The sequence below is a fragment of the Sorex araneus genome, chromosome 6 (genome assembly GCF_027595985.1).
Source record: "Sorex araneus isolate mSorAra2 chromosome 6, mSorAra2.pri, whole genome shotgun sequence".
Classification (NCBI taxonomy): domain Eukaryota; kingdom Metazoa; phylum Chordata; class Mammalia; order Eulipotyphla; family Soricidae; genus Sorex; species Sorex araneus.
In genome coordinates this window covers 21,918,736-21,932,156 of record NC_073307.1, presented here as the reverse complement: position 1 = coordinate 21,932,156, position 13,421 = coordinate 21,918,736, and the positions used below count along the sequence as shown (strand labels likewise).

General features: G+C 53.1%; 1 protein-coding gene across 1 annotated transcript; it reads right to left on the bottom strand.

Annotated features, from left to right (window-relative positions):
- Window positions 1-846: 846 nt before the first annotated feature.
- Window positions 847-6,239, bottom strand: STING1 (stimulator of interferon response cGAMP interactor 1). Its single transcript, XM_004609920.2, has 7 exons — window positions 6,101-6,239; window positions 5,291-5,517; window positions 5,014-5,191; window positions 4,679-4,787; window positions 3,280-3,518; window positions 1,692-1,878; window positions 847-1,224 (listed from the first exon to the last, which is right to left on the bottom strand). Exons 2-7 carry the CDS (start codon window positions 5,515-5,517, stop codon window positions 1,031-1,033), a joined length of 1,134 nt encoding a protein of 377 aa, XP_004609977.1. The 5' UTR covers window positions 6,101-6,239; the 3' UTR covers window positions 847-1,030.
- Window positions 6,240-13,421: the final 7,182 nt, after the last annotated feature.

The following is a 13,421-nucleotide window of genomic DNA, read 5'->3' as shown; positions in this document are numbered from 1 at the left end:
CCAAATCCCATATGGTCCCCAAGACACCGCCAGAAGTAATTCCTGAGTGCAGAGCCAGCAATAAAAAGAAAAAAAAATGGGGGGAACTAGAAGAAAAAAGGAGAGATAGCACCACGTACAGCACTTGCCTTGCATACAGCTGCCCAGGTTCAATCCCTAGCACTCCATATGGTCCCTTGAGCCTGCAAGGAGTGACCCCTAAGTGCAGAGTCAAAAGTAAGCCCTGAGCACTGCTAGGTATGGCCCAAACTGCCCCCCCCAAAAAAGGAGGGGTCTAGGGGACAAGGGACCAGTGATGTGGCTCAGTGTTGAGCACATGTCACATGTGTGAGGCCCGGGTTTGATCTCCAGCATCACAAAAACAATGAGAAATACATAAAAAGGGTGCCGGAGCAGCGGGTAAGGTGTTTGTCTTGCATACAGTCAACCCGGGTTCGATTCCTGGCACCACATATGGTCCTCTGAGCCCACCAAGAGTAATTCCTGAGTGCAGAGCCAGGGGTAACTCTGAGTAACACTGGGTATGGCCCCTCAAAAAAAGAAATACATATAGAGGAGACTAGAAGGGGGATGAGGAAAGCACAGTGAGCACAAGGACCCCAAGATGGGCCTCAGTGGGGTGCCCACAACTCTGCTAGGTGGGGAAGGGCAAGGGGAGGAAGGCTGCAGAGAGCCCTCTGGGACCTGGATCGCAAAGGAAAGCAACGGGAATAAATGCCTGGCCCTCCCCCTCCCCCTCCTACTCCCTCTCCCCCTGCCCTCCCCCACACCTGTTCTCCCAAGGTCAGAGGACTCAGGTCAAAGAGTGAAGGAGTCAGCAGCACCAGTGGGGAGGGAGGGAGTTTATGTGGCAGTAGAAAGTACAGGAAGGGCCCACAGTCAGTCTTCACAACAGCCCCAGGTGGAGGTAGAGATGGGGGATGGGACGACAAGCCCATCTCCCAGAGTGGGGTCTTCTCAGAGGGGCCTCGGGCAGGCCCTGCAGTCACTGAAGAAGCCCCAGCCTGAAATCAGGAAGGTGACCCGGGCCTCAGATGTCGGAGCGCAGCGGAAGGGGCTGGTCCATGTCTTCCAAGTCACTGATGAGCAGTTGGGGCTCTTGGGACAAGGTGGGGGTCCCAGACACCCCTGAAGTCGTCACACTGCACACAGGGACCTTCTCCTGTTCCTGCTGCAGGTGCCGCAGAATCTTCTGAGACAGGGAGCAGCTCTCCTCCGCAGTGTCTGGAAAGGGTTGGGGGCAGGGATGAGGACCTGCCCGTTCCCCTGGTCGCCCATCCCTCCTGCCCCCAGCCCCTGTGCCCCACGCCCTGCACCCACACTGTGAGTTTCCTGTACCCTAGCACCAGAGTGATTTTTGAGGTGACAAGAGTCCCACCCTCTCACTGCTCAGAGACAGACACCAGCCCAGGGTCACACAGCAAAGGGGCAGCACAGCACAGTCAGCCCAGGTGACAGCCCTCTTCCACTTTCTCTGGAGTCTCTTGGAAGAAGTGAGGGACCCCCAGAGCCCCCCTCTCCTCATTCCACCCATTGCCACAGAGCTCAGGAAGCATCCGCGCTTGGAGGAAGGAGGCAGGCTGAGTGTCCTGATGGCTTGGAAAGTCCAGGGCACAGATAACCTGCCTGCTCTGACCCCCAGAAGTCCCTGGGGCCCCCACGCCTCCTGCCCTCAGTCCACCAGCCTCTACCCTGGTAGATAATGAGGCTGAAGTTGTTCTGGCACTCGAGGGCATCATCCAGGATGTCCCCAAGCGTGCGGCAGAAGAGTTTGGCCTGTTCCAGCCGGTCCTCCCTGCTGAAGCCGGCTCGACTATCCTGGGACATGGCGAACAGCGTCTGCAGCGGCGTGGCGTACTCAAGGACACATGTGGCTACCTGGGGAGAGACGAAGACCAGACCCCACCAGGGGTCAGGCACGCAGTCTCCGAGCCTGGCTGAGGGCACCCCCTCCCCAGTCTGCACAGATGGGCCCGGGATGCTGTCATTCTCATGGCATCTGTGCCATGTGGCTGACCTTCGCTACCTCATTTCAGGGCTAAGCTAAACAGATGCTCATCCTAGTGGTCCTCAGTGGGAAATCAAGTCTGGGCCTGGGCTCAGGGACATCCTAGGGCAGCTTTATGACCCAGGGCCTACTTTCTCACTGACTGTCTCTCTTCCTCTGTAATGTGTGGGTCTTAGCACTCCTGGGCCCATAATCAATCAGGTGTTGGTGAAGAACCTGGAACAACTTCTCCCGTGAATACTGGCGGGAACTACTGACACAGGTAGAGAGTGTGGTGTAGTAATATTGTACCCCTAAAACACAGCCATCTTGGGGCTAGAGTGACATGAGAATGAGTAGAGAGAGCACTTGCCTTGAATGCAGCCAACCAGGGTTCAATCCCGGGAACCCTATATGCTCCCCTGACCTGTCAGACTCGGGAGCACAGATCCAGGAGTAAGCCCTGAGCACCACCGAGTGTGGCCCAAAAACAAACAAAAAAATTAGAGTAGTGTCTAGCACAGAGTAAGGGTGCTGCGGGTTTGAACCAGGGTCTCAAGGCCTTGTGGTCACATGCAAAGCAAGGGCCTTCTCTCCAGCCCCTAACTGCTCCTTTTCAGAGAGGAGAGAAGGGAGGAGAGAGGAGAGTATCACCATCATCTCTCATACGAAATTAGAGCGGAGTTCATGCCTGCTTAATCAGTGGCTGAATAAAAAGGCAGTATAAAAAAAATAAAAATAAAAAAATAATAATAATAAACCACAAAATCTTGCCCAACATTGACCAATTTGAGTCAATTGGTCAAACAGACTTAGAGGGAGGAGTGGATTCTCTCAGTGTTGCTGGGGGTCCCCAAGGGCTATTTATTCCCCAACATGTTCAGCCAGTGATACGGGTCTGCAGTGCCTGGCCTGGCCACCGGGCCTTGCCTGCTCAGCTGATGTGCTGCTGGGGACCAAACTCAGGGTCTCACGCACTACACCCTTTGCGCCCAGCCCAGGCCCAAGAGTGAACTCTTTTTTTGTTTGTTTCTGTTTTGGGGATACAGCTGGTGTGGTGCTCGGGGCTCACTCCGGGCTCTGTGCTTCAGGTCACTCCTGTAGTGCTCAGGGGGCCCTAGGTAAGTACCAAGGAATCAAACCAGGGCCAGCCACAGGCAAGTCCACATTCCAGTGCCTCCCCCCCTGCATTATCTCCTTGCTCCCACAGAGTGAGTTCTTATCAGTACTTAACTAGGACTCAAAGTTCCGGGGTTCTGGGACTTCCCAGAGAAACCTGTCCCTGCACTCACCCGCTCGCCATTCTCCAAAATCTCATAGACGCTGTTGGTGTAGACGCGGTTTTTGATAGCAGCCCGGTCAGCAATTTGACTGGGCAACTCATGCAGGAAGCGAATATTGGGATCCACCACACTCAGGTTGTCGGGAACCCCACAGTCCAGCGGGAAGAGGATGTAGAGCTGATGGCTCGCCGGGCCCCGAAGGATGTTGTTGTGGAGCTGATTGTACTTTTGGATCCGGGCCGGGAGTCCTGGGGTGCAGAGGTCAAGGAGCGGCTTCTCCCACTGTCCTGTCTCTCACCCAGCCTGGGACAGAGGCCCTAGCCATGATCCCCTCAATGTGAGGGTCAAAGGGAATGGAGGGCCCCCTCTATTCAGGAGACCCGCAGAGAACAGGGCCTCCAGGACCCTCCCAGCCCTCACCCACTCTCCGCTATGGTTAGGTTTCAGGACACCCCACTCCTTCCCACCTCAGCTCAGGCACCTAGAGGTGACAGTCCCTGTTCCCAGCCTCTGCTCCGAGCCAGAGCATCAGGGCAGAGGAGGTCAGAGGACAGGTGACACCGGGGCTCAGGATAGGACGGCCAAGAGCCTGGGCTCTGGGCAGATCTGGGTCCAAATGCTCCCTTCGCTCAGCTGAGAGATTTTGGACAAGTCATTCTCTCTTGGAACCACAATTTTCTTACCTCTAAAACAGAGATGATGATTTTTCCCTTCCTCACAGGGCTAAGAATTGAAAGAGAAAACGCAGCCAGAGCGATGGCACAATAGGCTGAGTGCAGGAGGCCGGGTTCGATCCCCAGTACCATCTACTTCCCGGAGCAGCACTGAGGGTGACCCTTTATTTTTTTATTTATTTATTTTTTTTTGCTTTTTGGGTCACACCCGGCAATGCACAGGGGTCATTCCTGGCTCATGCACTCAGGAATTACCCCTGGCGGTGCTCAGGGGGACCATATGGGATGCTGGGATTCGAACCCGGGTCGGCCGCGTGCAAGGCAAACGCCCTACCCGCTGTGCTATCTCTCCAGCCCCGAGGGTGACCCTTTAGCACAGAGCCAAGAGTAGCCTCCAGCCACCAAAGGATTTGGGCCCCCCCAAAACACAAATAATCATAATGAAAACGTCCTAAAGGGCACCCTGCTGACAGCGAATAGCTACCGAAGGGATTCAAGCCAGACCTTGGGCAAGTCACTTAATAGCTCCAAGCTCCGAGTTTCTTCTGTTTACTGCGCATTCACAGCATTAAGGTCCTTCGCACCTACAAAACCGCTGCGATAATTATTTCTGAGACAGGAAAATGCTTTAAAGTCTAGCACGCTCTGGACACAGGGGGCAGGTGGTAGGGCGGGGGCTTCTATCTGCCACCATTGGCCTTGCAGGTTGGAAACAGGCACAGGGCATGACCCACCTGGGAGGATCAGCCGCAGGTACCCGATGTAATAAGACCAGGCCAGCCCGTGGGCCACGTTGAACTTCCTTTTTTCACAGACCTCGGAGATCTCTGCAGGGAACAGGTCCTATGGACAGCAGCCAGGGAGCTTGGCAGGGGCTTCCAAGAAGGACAACCAGAGCCCCCACACCACCCTCTGTCCCCCCAGCCAGCTGCTCATCTACTCTTCCCTCCCCCGCCAGGGCTGAGCCCTGTTCCAGCCTTCCAGCCCTGCTCCCAGCACCCAGTTCAGAGCAGGTCGCGCCAACCACAGCCCTCCCTCGGCCGTTTCCCCACCTCCCCATGTGTCGCACCTGGAAGCCCAGGAGGATGTGCAGAGCCTGCGAGAGGCCCAGAAAGGCAAGTCTCTGCATGAGGGGCTCCTGGGGGGGAATGGCATACAAGCAGCAGAAAAACAGCAGCAGGGCCCCGTACTGGACGCGGCTGCACCTCAGGCAGGCTGTCACGGCCCTCCAATAGCTGTTCTGGTACCTGCAGGGGACAGCTCAGCCAGCGAGGCGCGGAGAGGGAGGCCAGGGAGGCAGGCACGTTGGGAGACACCCCAGGGCACAAGGGACTGCAGGCACTCACCTGGAGGGGAGGTGGCACAGCTCCTCGGCCAGAGAGCAGAAGCCTCGGAAGAGCAGCGACAGCGTCTGGAAGCCCAGGTGGAGCAGCAGCCCCTTCAGAGCGCCGCTGAGGTCGGTCCCGCCAAGCCAGAGCACCACCAGGCTGGCCGCCAGCAGTACCATGGCTGCTGCCCAGGCCCTGTGTGCTCTGGGCCGCGGGATGGACGGGTGCAGGCTCACGTGAGACATCTGTGGGTACCAAGAAGTTCACAGCCATGACTCCCTCCCCGTCCGGCTGTTCCAGGCAGGAGCCGCCACCTTCAGCAAACCCCTTCCCTGGAGCAAGCCATACCCGGGCGGGCAGCACCCCTTAAGTGCCTCTCCAAAACGCAGGCAGGAACCCACACCCACCCACGTGCACACCCCAGCCAGCCCCTGTGAAACCACAATGAGGAGAGAGAGAGAGAGAGAGAGAGAGAGAGAGAGAGAGAGAGAGAGAGAGAGAAGGCCTGACTGGAAAGTATGCCAGAGGGCTACCACCCTGGGGGTCCTTAGGACAGGGCCTCCCTCTCCCAGAACCCACCCCAGGGACAACCTGGGTCAGAAAGCGGAAAACCAGAGCCGGAGCAATAATGCAATGGGTAAGGCACATGCCTTGCATGCAGTGAACCCAGGTTTGATGCCCGGCACCCCATAGAAGCCCCTCCAGCCCCCACCAGGAGTGATCCCTGAGTGCAGAGGCAGGAGCAAGCCCTGAGCACTGCTGGGTGGGTCCCCTCAAAAAAAAAAAAAGGCAGAAAACCAGAGTTTAGGGGATAGAACTGCTACCTACCTCTGAGTCCCTGAGGACCTTGGCCTTGGGGGGTCTGGGAGGACACCCTACTTTCTACCTCTCAGAATGTGGGAGCTTCCTGGGAGATGCAGAGGAAAAACCCAGTGCACGGCTCTGGGGTGTGTAGGCAGCCTGACAACAAAACACTGAAAACAAGTGAAGTTTCCTCACAGCAGCTCAGCACAGGAGAGGAAGTGTCCCGCCCCCCACCCCCACCTCCACCCCCGGCCTATGGGAGGGCTCTCCTCCAAGGTCCTGGCAAGTCACACCCCAGGGCTGAGAGGGGAGCCTGAGAAGAACCCCAGCCCACTTTCCTTAACTACCTGCACACTGAGGAGGTTCTGGAATCCCTTCTGCTCCCCTGAGGCAAAAACCCTGACCTGCACTTCCCCATGAGCCCATGGATTCAGACACAGCTTCCACCCATGCAGGACAGCACCCCCCCCAACTCACACCGTGCCCCCTCCTTCCCCTAACCCAGCCACGTGCATGCCAGCCCGGGCTCTCCTGCCAGATCCTCTTTCCTCCATGATGTCACTGGGGGAGGAGCCAGTGAATCAATTTCCTGTAACAGCAGTGTTTTTTAGTAAAGGGCTTGGAAGGAGTAGAAAGTCTGTGGAAACATGGAATTCTGGCTGGCCACAGCATGCAGCCACGCTTGTGACTGTCCAGAAAGAAGCCTGTGATTGCTGTCAAAAGTCAATCATGTCGGGGCTGAAGCAATAGCACAGCCGGTAGGGCGTTTGCCTTGCACGCAGCCGATCCAGGTTCGATTCCCAGCATCCCATATGGTCCCCTGAGCACCACCCAGGAGTAATTCCTGAGTGCAGAGCCAGGAGTAACCGCTGTGCCCCTGTGCATCGCCAGGTGTGACCCCCCACCAAAAAAAAAAAAAGTCAATCATGTCACCTCCCTATACTTCCGGAAGCCTCTGCAGTCACAGTCACATCCGCACTTCAAAGCGGCCACCCAAATGAAAAGCTACTCCAGCCTTACTGTCCCGATAAAAATAACGAATGCCCTGAACAAACAGCATGACCTCTTAGCACCTGTATTGCAAACCATAATACACAAAAGAAAAAGGAGAGAGAGAGCAAGAAGGAAAGTGCCTCCCATAGAGGGAGGCTGCGGTGGTGGGGAATGGGGTGTTGGGAGATGGTGGGAGGGAAACAGGGGACATTAGTGGTGGGAAATGTACACTAGTGGAGGGATGAGTACTGGATCATTGCATGACTGAAACCCAATTATAAACAACTGTTTAATGGTCTGTCTCACAGATATTAAATTTAAATTTTTTTTTTTTTTTTTTTGCTTTTTGGGTCACACCTGGCAATGCACAGGTGTTACTCCTGGCGGTGCTCAGGGGACCATATGGGATGTTGGGAATCGAACCTGGGTCAGACACGTGCAAGGCAAATGCCCTACCCGTTGTGCTATCGCTCCAGCCCCAACTTAAATTTTTTTTAATTAAAAAAGAAAGTAATGTGGAGTTCATGCCCAGTTCAATCAGCTTAATCAATAGTTGAATAAATAGCAGTATTCCTATACTAAAAAAAAAAGTTAGTGGCTAGAGAGATAGCACAGCGGGTAGAGCATTTGCCTTGCATGAGCCTGACCTGGGCTCGATTCCCAGCATCCCATATGGTCCCCTAAGCACTTCCAGGAGTAATTCCTGAGTGCATGAGCCAGGAGTAACCCCTGTGCATCACTGGGTGTGACCAAAACAGCAAATTAAAAAAAAAAGTTAGTCATGTATTAGTAATAAACGCATAATAATAGAAATAAACCAGGGTGAGAAAACGCTTGTCACGCCCAGATATACCAAGGGTTGTAAATAGAGTATTTTCCTTCAGCCACTCAGCCTGTGTCAGGTAGGCGCATGGCGGCTCCCCACATGGCAGCTGAGTAAGCACAGGCTCAGGTGGGTGAAGGAACCGACTCTGCCTGAGGCCCGGAGTGAGGGAGAACGAGTCTTGAGGCAGGAGTGTGGCTGTTTCCCTTTCTGGGAAAGGACCAGCACCCAGTTTCACGCGTAAGCTTTTCTGAGCTTAGGGGCTGACTCCCTACTTTTTGGCAAGCTGACTGGCCGAGGGGGACTTGAGGAGCGGGGAAGCCCCTCACCAACAGGTCCTGAATGGAGAGCCATGAGAGGTAGGTCCTAAAAATAAAACAGGGGCTGGACTGATAGAACAGTGGGTGGGGTGCTTGCCTTGCACACAGCCGACCCTGAGTGCCATGGGTTCCATCCCTGAGCACTGTCAGGAATTATCACTAAGCATAGAACCAGAATAAGCCCTGAGTACAGCCAGGTATGCCCTATCCCCCACCAAAAAACTTTTAAAAAACAAACAAAAAAGTAAGATAGGACCAAGGAGATAGCTCAAAGGACTGGTGTCCACCTCCCCCCAGCACCTCAGGAACTGGCAACGAATTGTTGGACCAGATTAACTGAGTACAAGGAGTAGTCTGGAATAGTCCCCTGATCTTGCTTAGCATTGCTTGAGATGCAACCCTAAATTAAAAAGAAGTTAAAATCAATAAATGTCTGGGGTTGGATTACACAGGGGTAAGAACTTGCACATAGCTAACCCTTGTTCCATCCCTGGCACAACACATAGTCCCCTGAGCATCACCAGGAGCGATCCCTAAGCACAGAGCCAGGAGTAAGCCCTGAGCACTGCCAAGTGTGACCCCAAAACCAAATAAATGAAGTCTGAGTCAAGGGGTTGTGTAAGACAGTGCTTTCCCGAAGCCTCTAGGGGCGAAGCTTTCTTAGCCCCCTCTACCTTCTGGAAGCCCCGATCACTCCTAGGTCTGCAGCTGTGGCTCCTGAGTCTCTGCCCTGCTGTCACAAGGTCTGTGTCGCCACTCTGCACTAGCTCATCCCTCTTTTTCGAAGGACACCAGTCCTATTTGATAGGACCCATTCCAATGACTTCATCTTGACCGATTACACTAGCACTGCACGTTGGACTTCAACATCTTTTCATCAGGAGCCAGACACAGTTCAACTCTCAATGGCTCAGTGGTGGAAGAGAGGGACCAGGGAGATGATGCCAGGCCCAGAGCACAGGCTTTGCATGCAGGAATTTGATCTCTGGCACTGCATGGTCCCCTGAGAATTATTGGAAGTGATAGCACTTCCAGTAGTAGTGGAAAGAGAGAAGAGAGAGAGAGAATGAGATGGGATAGAGAAAGGCTGGGGGGGGGGATGTTGAGAAGGAAAGAAAGAGAGCCTGGAGAGTGAAAGAAGCCTGAGGGGCTGCAGCCACATCCTCTGGGCCTGGTAGGACACAGGCCTGGACTCATCCTCACCCTCAGTTCCCTAGACCCATGGACAGGAACCCAAGAATCTCATGATACAGCAGGAGTGGAAAGATGGAGGTCAGGTAAATTTAATCAGTCACTTTAAATCTCACCCAGGAACAGGTAGCCAATCAGAATAGACAATGGGATGGCAGGGGTCGGGCTGGGAGATGGCAGCAGATAAAAGGAAGCTCCCCAGTCTCACATTCTGACAGTCTCTGCTCAGCAGCAGGTGCAGGGTCAGGTAGGACTGAGTGCCCGGACAGATAGATGGCTGAGCACAGGCTGGCCGCGTGGGCCCAGACAGGACAGACTACAGGCAGGGCCCAGTCGCCCAGGAAAGCCCAGGTTCGGGCAGGGCCTAGGTGCGCAGGAAAGTAAGGTTCGGGCAGGGCCCGGACACCCAGAGGGTAACAAGGTGCTGACTACAGGAGTCTCACCCACGCGTGGGTGGCTGTGGCCGGAGACTAGGAAAGCCGGGACAGGATGACAGGAACTGTTGGGGTACATTTTGGAGGCCCAGCAACAGGTACAGAGCACAGTGATCTCGCCCACACACATGTGGCCATGGCGGACACAGTATAGATAGCCATGCAGGTACCCACGGGAGGCAAGCAGACAGACAGGGAGGTTGTTCACAGGACAGGACAATGTCAGAGACAGGATCAGGGATGTTCTACACAGGTCCAGGAGAGGCCTGCATGGACATTTGGGGAGGAACCCAGACCCATCTATGTAAACTGTATAATAAACTAATTTGTACTCTTCCGAGCTCTGTACGTACAAATCTCAAGACCCACCAGCACGGGAAAATCCATGTTCGCGCTAACACTCAGAGCTCTTCTCTACCCAACATCTGGCTGCGAAGAGGAAGGAAAACAAGGCCACAGAGGGAAGTGAGGTCCAAATCCTCGACAGCTCAGCTCACCCTCCCCACCCCCGCCCGCCCCCTGCACAGGCCTCTTCACTGAGGGCCCATTCTGCAACTCTTGGTGCCTTCTCACTTCCCTCAGAGACCCGAGAAGTGCTGATTTAGCTGCTCTTATTTCTGTTCCTGGCCCCGTAAGGCTCCCACAGTTCTTCCTTAAAAACTCTCACTGGTGGGGCTGGAGCAATAGCACAGCGGGTAGGGCGTTTGCCTTGCACGCGGCCGACCCAGGTTCGATTCCCAGCATCCCATATGGTCCTCTGAGCATCGCCAGGGGAGATTCCTGAGTGCAGAGCCAGGAGTAACCCCTGTGCATTGCCAGGTGTGACCTCAAAAGCAAAAAAAAAAAACAAAAAACAAAAAAACTCTCACTGGTGTTCCGCAGGGCATGTGACTGGACTGGTGCTAATCTCGTGCGAGCGAAGTAGAGAGGTCGTGGATCTTTAAAAGACTCATGTTGTTCCCATACGACCACCCCTATTAGAAGTCCCTGAATCATTCGTGAATAAAGGTCCCTGAGTCCTGCTCCCAGAGAAATGTGCGTAGAGGGTTTGTGACACAGCTGACCATGGTACACTGGACCCAGCCTGGCCTCTGCCTTGCTCAGCTGCATGACCTCCGCGCAGGACTTAATTCCTTTGAACTTCCATGTCCTCCGATCTAAAATGGGAGTGCTAGGTGCCTCAATGGGGTGGGGTAAGGACAGGGAAGAGAACACGACAAAAACGATGGGGCGAAGTGATAAGCCGGGTGGAGGAAGGATTGGTGAAAGGTGAGATGCATAGAACCCACCTGTAACAGTTCTATAAACCACAGTGCCAAAGTTATTTTAAAAAGAAAGTGACTGGGGCTGGAGAGATAGCACAGCGGGTAGGGCGTTTGCCTTGCACGCGGCCGACCCGGGTTCAAATCCCAGCATCCCATATGATCCCCTGAGCACGGCCAGGGGTGGTTCCTGAGTGCAGAGCCAGGAGTAACCCCTGTGCATCGCCAGGTGTGACCCAAAAAGAAAAAATAAAATAAAATAAAATAAAAAATAAAAATAAAATAAAAAGAAAGTGACTGTCTTAGAGGCAGGCTGAGGGGGGAGAAGGAAACGGAGGGCACTGGTGGAGGGTAGTGGACACGGGGGAAGGGATTGTTGTTGGAACATTGTATGTCTGAAACCAAGTCATGAATAACTTACTAACGCACAGTGAGGAAATAAAATACATTTTACATAAGAATAAAAATAAATAAGGGATGAGTAAGCGATCATTGTATGACTGAAATGCAAACACGAAAGTTCATAAGTTTGTAACTGTACCTCACGGTGATTCACTAATAAAAAATTTAAAAAAGAGGGGCTGGAGTGATAGCACAGCAGGTAGGGTGTTTGCCTTGCATGAGGCTGACCCAGGTTCGATTCCCAGCATCCCATATGGTCCCCTGAGCAGTGCCAGGAGTGGTTCCTGAGTGGAGAGCCAGGAATGACCCCTGTGCATCACAGGGTGTGACCCAAAAAGCAAAAAAAAAAAAAAAAAATTTAAAAAGATATAAAAAAGAAAAAAGAGGGGCTGGAGCAATAGCACAGCGGGTAGGGCGTTTGCCTTGCACGCGGCCGACCCGGGTTCTAATCCCAGCATCCCATATGGTCCCCAGGGGTAATTCCTGAGTGAAGAGCCAGGAGTAACCCCTGTTCATTGCCGGGTGTGACCCAAAAACCAAAAAAAAAAAAAATTTTTTTTTTAAATAAAAAAGAAATACTCAGGAAGTTTCAAAAAAATAAAATTAAATTAAAATAAATAAAGTGGGTATTCTAGGCTGGAGAGATTGAACAGCAAAGAGGACGTTTGCCTTGCACGCGATCAGCCTGGGTTCAATCCTCAGCACCTTACAGGGTTCCCTGAGCCCCCCAAGAGTGATCCCTGGGAGAAGAACCAGAAATAGGCCCTGAACACAACCAGGTTTGCCTCCAAAGAACAAACAACCCTGACCCCCCCAAAAAAAAAATTTTCATGGGGATAGAGAGTGCATGGAGACCTGACTTACCGCAAAAGTTATGAGGAAATTGGAAAGAAAACTATCTTCCTTTGTAGCATGTCCTTTTAGCACTAATTTCATAAACCACTGTCTAATATCCCAGTCTAGGTTAAGTTCTGTGCTTTCTGTTAAATTTCACTTTGGTCTATTTTGAGGTATTTTTTCTATGTGACCTTAGGGAGTCATGTTTGCACTTTTGCAACTAGATAGCCACTTAGCACATTTGTGGAAGAGTCTATTCTTTTTACGTTTATTTGTTTTGGGGTCCTTGTCAACAATCAACAAACTGTGGTTGGGACCCGAGTGATAGTACAGGGGGTAGAGCATCTGCTTTGCTTGAAGCCAATCTGGGTTCGATCCCCGACACCTCATGTGGTCCTTGGGCACTGCCGGAGGAATTCCTGAGTGCAGAGACAGATGGATGTGGCCCCAAAATGGATTTTCCTTTTTATACTTGGGGAACTGATTTGTTTTGTTTGCTTGTTTGTTTGTTTAGGTTTGGGGCCACACCAGCTATGCTCAGAGTTTACTCCTAGCTCTGCACTCAGGAGTAACTCCTGGTGGTACTCAGGGGACCATATGTGATGCCAAGGATCGAACCCGGGTCAGCTGCCTGCAAGGCAAATGCCTTGCCTGCTTTATCTCTCCATCTCCTGATCCCCCTTTCTTTGGCTGATCACAAGCAATCTCTCTAGGAGGATCCCTGACTGTGGGCTGAGGGCCTTGCCCCCTGCTCCGTGTCCAGTCTCTCCCTTTGGTCCTGTGCGTGTAGTCTGGTGACTGATGCTCAGGCTTGCTGGGTTCCAGGACAGATCATCAGCCAGGAGGGGCAGACGGACCTTCCCGCTGCTCGCTCTCTGCTGCGGCCCTGAGGCCTGACACACGGTATGTGCTCATACATCGCCAGGAATCACGAGCAAACTTATTTGTGGGAACTGAAAAACTCTTCCGAAGTCTGAAGGGTTGTACAGGGCAAAAAAAAAAAAGTCTTCTTGGTGACCAGAGTGCAGGACAGATGCAGAGTAAATCAAAGCCAGTGTCAAATTTTGATCCTGTATCAGGAAG

Bases quoted from the DNA above. Each gene is read 5' to 3' on its own strand.
- STING1 (XM_004609920.2), bottom strand. From the start codon at position 5,517: ATGTCTCACGTGAGCCTGCACCCGTCCATCCCGCGGCCCAGAGCACAC. The intron at 4,788-5,013 runs GTGCGACACATG...TGCTGTCCATAG, and splicing joins ACATCCTCCTGGGCTTCCAG to GACCTGTTCCCTGCAGAGAT. The intron at 3,519-4,678 runs GTGGGTCATGCC...TCTGCACCCCAG, and splicing joins CCTGCGGCTGATCCTCCCAG to GACTCCCGGCCCGGATCCAA.